Source organism: Athene cunicularia (assembly GCF_003259725.1).
Source record: "Athene cunicularia isolate RWA chromosome 4 unlocalized genomic scaffold, athCun1 chr4_part2, whole genome shotgun sequence".
NCBI lineage: Eukaryota > Metazoa > Chordata > Aves > Strigiformes > Strigidae > Athene > Athene cunicularia.
The window spans coordinates 7,697,302-7,700,150 of NW_020799099.1; the positions used below are offsets into that span (position 1 = coordinate 7,697,302).

Consider the following 2,849-nt stretch of genomic DNA (forward strand, 5'->3'; position numbering starts at 1 on the left):
GGGGGGGGGGGGGCACACCCCACCCCCCCGAGCTGGCAGTGCCACTGGGGCGGTCCTCGCCAAGGGGCTGCCAACTCGGGGGATGCCAAAGTTCTGCATCTGGTTGCAATAAGGGTGGGGATCTCGTCTTGGTGGGGATCTTTCCGTGCCGAACTGCAAACTTGGTCACCAGGGGTGAAGTCAGCCTCCCGCCCTGCGCCGCCACATGCCCACGCCACCCGCAGCTCGTTCCCATTGGGGGCAGCTACCCTGTGGCTCATCCCCTGGCTCCTGCTGAGCAGCTCCCACCCTGCTGCCTGGGCCAGACTGGGCAGTGGGCTCCATCTCCTCTCCACTGGGCTTTTTCGGCCAGGGAGGGGATCCTCACTGGGGGAGAAGCCTCGACAAAAGCTCAGCCCCGGTCTCACTGCAGCTCTGTTACCCAAAGCACGTCGTCAGCGTGGCGGTGGCTATATATAGCCAGGAGGGACGCGTTTGCTGGGAACATACGTCTCTGCTGTGGGACAGGGGGGACAAGGCTGCCCAGGCTTGGCTGCTCAAACTCCCCCTCTCTCCAGGAGGCCTTGGCATGGCCAAGCTGCAAAGTGCACCCACTCAGGATGGAAACACCCCCCCCACCTCAGCATGCCACTGCAGTGAGAGGCACCCAGCACCCTGCCCCATCAGGCAGGACCTGTCCCTGCTCCCCTGGGTGCCACCACAGCCGAGTGAATCCCTGGGGAGGGCCGGGCTGGGAGCAGGGCCATGCTGAGTCAGTGCTGGTATGCCAGCGATCCGGTTACTGCTGTGTGACGTGCCACAGCTGAGCCGGCCCTCGGCTTTGTCCCGTGGCCATGGCGAGCATGGTCACCCCTTTCCCAGCTCGGTCCATGCCAGGCATCCCATGCTCTGGTGCAGCAGTGAGTGATGTTGGAATGAGTATTTAGCACTTGCACACTGGCAGCAACTGGGCTTTGGTGGGTGCTGAATCGCAGCACTGCTGTCTCCTCACCCCCATGGCTGGTGCATTTTTCAGTGGCTCTGAAACACAGGCTCTTCAAGAAGGACAGTGCAGTGAGCCAGACCTCCCTGGGGATCCCTCCCTGCATCCTCCCTGGGGAAAGGGGCAGCTGGCTGCCTGCAGGCAGGCCTGTGCCCCACAAAACTGCCCCGCTGTCTCCTGGCCCCCTGTGCTGGGCTGTTGGTGGGTGGAGGAGGCAGGCGGGGACTGGCTTTCTCTTCTCCTTGCCCCTGGGGAAAAGCTGATGTTGCCAGGGAAGGGGGGCCACGGGCACAGCTGTGGAGCCCTTTGCCAGTCCCCTCCCTGCAGCAAGGGCCAGGAGAGCGGCTGCGGTGGGGCGGTGGCGTTGTCAGGGCTCTGGCCGGGCTCCCCCTCTGAGCTGCCTCTGCTGTGTTTCAGGTTTGGCATTTGTCAGTTGCGTGGGCGCCGATGCCAACGTCACCACCGGCCACAGCACAGAGGGGCTCACCTGCAGCACAGCTGAGAGCTGCATGGGTAAGGCAGCGGTGTGAGGATGCTCGGGGGAGCTGGCAGCATTGGACAGGAGCAGGACGGTGTGGGGGAGAGGGCTGGGATGGAGGACGGACAGGGTGTTTTGTCTGCATAGCCGTGTGGCATCCACCAAGCTGGAAAGGGGTCAGGGCCAGCATGCCACAGCCAAGGACACACGTACTGGCAGCTCTTTGCAGGTGGCCAGGCTCAGACCTGCCACAGCGACTGACCAGGTCCAGGATGCTCTTGCTTTTGGACAGAGCCGTAACCCCCGGAAGGGGGGGATTTCTTTGTCCTTGTCACCCCCAGGGAACGTGACGCAGCTGAGGCGGCACGGTCACTTCTCCAGGTGCCCGGAGGAGTACAAGCACTACTGCGTCAAAGGGAGATGCCGCTTCCTCGTGGCTGAGAAGGCACCAGCTTGTGTGTAAGCCACTGGCAGCGGGGCCACGGCGGCATGGGGTGGGGGTGCTGTGCCCATCCTCCCTGGGTAAGTGGGAGGAGGGGGGCACGGGCACCATGGCGGTTTTTCAGACCCCCTCTCTGCCTCCCCTGTGCCACGGGGCAGGTGCGAGCGAGGCTACACAGGAGCTCGCTGTGAGAGGGTGGACATCTTCTACCTGCGAGGTGACCGGGGCCAGATTGTGATCATCTCCTTGATTGCTGCCATCGTCACCCTCATAGTCCTTGTCGTCTGCGCCTGCCTTTGCAGTCAGTATGTGGAGGGGGGGATGTGGAAAGGGGTGGGGTGGGAAGGGGCAGATTGGGAACTAATCCTGCCCAACTCCGCTGGCTTGGGGCAGGTTGAATTTGGGCTGCCCCAGCCAGGTGCGACACGACCTCTGAGGGTGCTGGGAGGTACATGGGTCACCACTTCGGGGCTGGAAACCATGCATGGTCCCATCCAGAGCTTCTGCAAGGTGAAAGCAGAGGGAAAGGAGGAGCAGCATCGCTGCGATGCCTCATTCTGCTTTGTTTGTTTTAATTATTACCCCCTTGCCTCCAGCCACTGTCGGAAGCAACGTAGGAAGAGGAAGGCAGAAGAGATGGAGACGTTAAACAAGAATTTGCCTTCCAAAAGTGAGGACGTGCTGGAGACGGGCATCGTGTGAAGGTGCGCAGGGCTGGGGACGGGACACGGTCGAGGTGTTGGGAGACCTCCTTTTGGGGGTGGCCACTGAGGCTGCAGGCCTCCCCTCTCTCCGCAGGAGCTCCAGGTACCTGCGGGCGGGTCCCGGACAGCGGCACCGGCTGGCTCCATGGGCGAGGGCTAAAACTTACAACGGCTTGAATAAAGGGGTGATGGAAAGGTGTCCGCATGCCGCCATGGTCCTTACGGGCCCGTCTCGCCATCGCC

General features: G+C 62.7%; 1 protein-coding gene across 1 annotated transcript; it reads left to right on the top strand.

Moving 5' to 3' along the window:
• The first annotated feature begins 763 nt into the window (after positions 1-763).
• Positions 764-2,805, top strand: BTC (betacellulin). The gene is made up of 6 exons (XM_026847895.1): positions 764-899; positions 1,310-1,495; positions 1,802-1,919; positions 2,061-2,207; positions 2,499-2,606; positions 2,701-2,805. The coding sequence occupies exons 1-5, from the start codon at positions 764-766 to the stop codon at positions 2,602-2,604; spliced, it is 693 nt and encodes a 230-aa protein (XP_026703696.1). The 3' UTR covers positions 2,605-2,606; positions 2,701-2,805.
• Positions 2,806-2,849: the final 44 nt, after the last annotated feature.

Excerpts from the sequence above, each read along its gene's own strand:
- BTC (XM_026847895.1), top strand. The coding sequence starts at position 764 with ATGCCAGCGATCCGGTTACTGCTGTGTGACGTGCCACAGCTGAGCCGG. Across the intron at positions 900-1,309 it reads TCCCATGCTCTGGTGCAGCA|CAAGGGCCAGGAGAGCGGCT; the intron begins GTGAGTGATGTT and ends CCCTCCCTGCAG. Across the intron at positions 1,920-2,060 it reads GAGAAGGCACCAGCTTGTGT|GTGCGAGCGAGGCTACACAG; the intron begins GTAAGCCACTGG and ends GCCACGGGGCAG.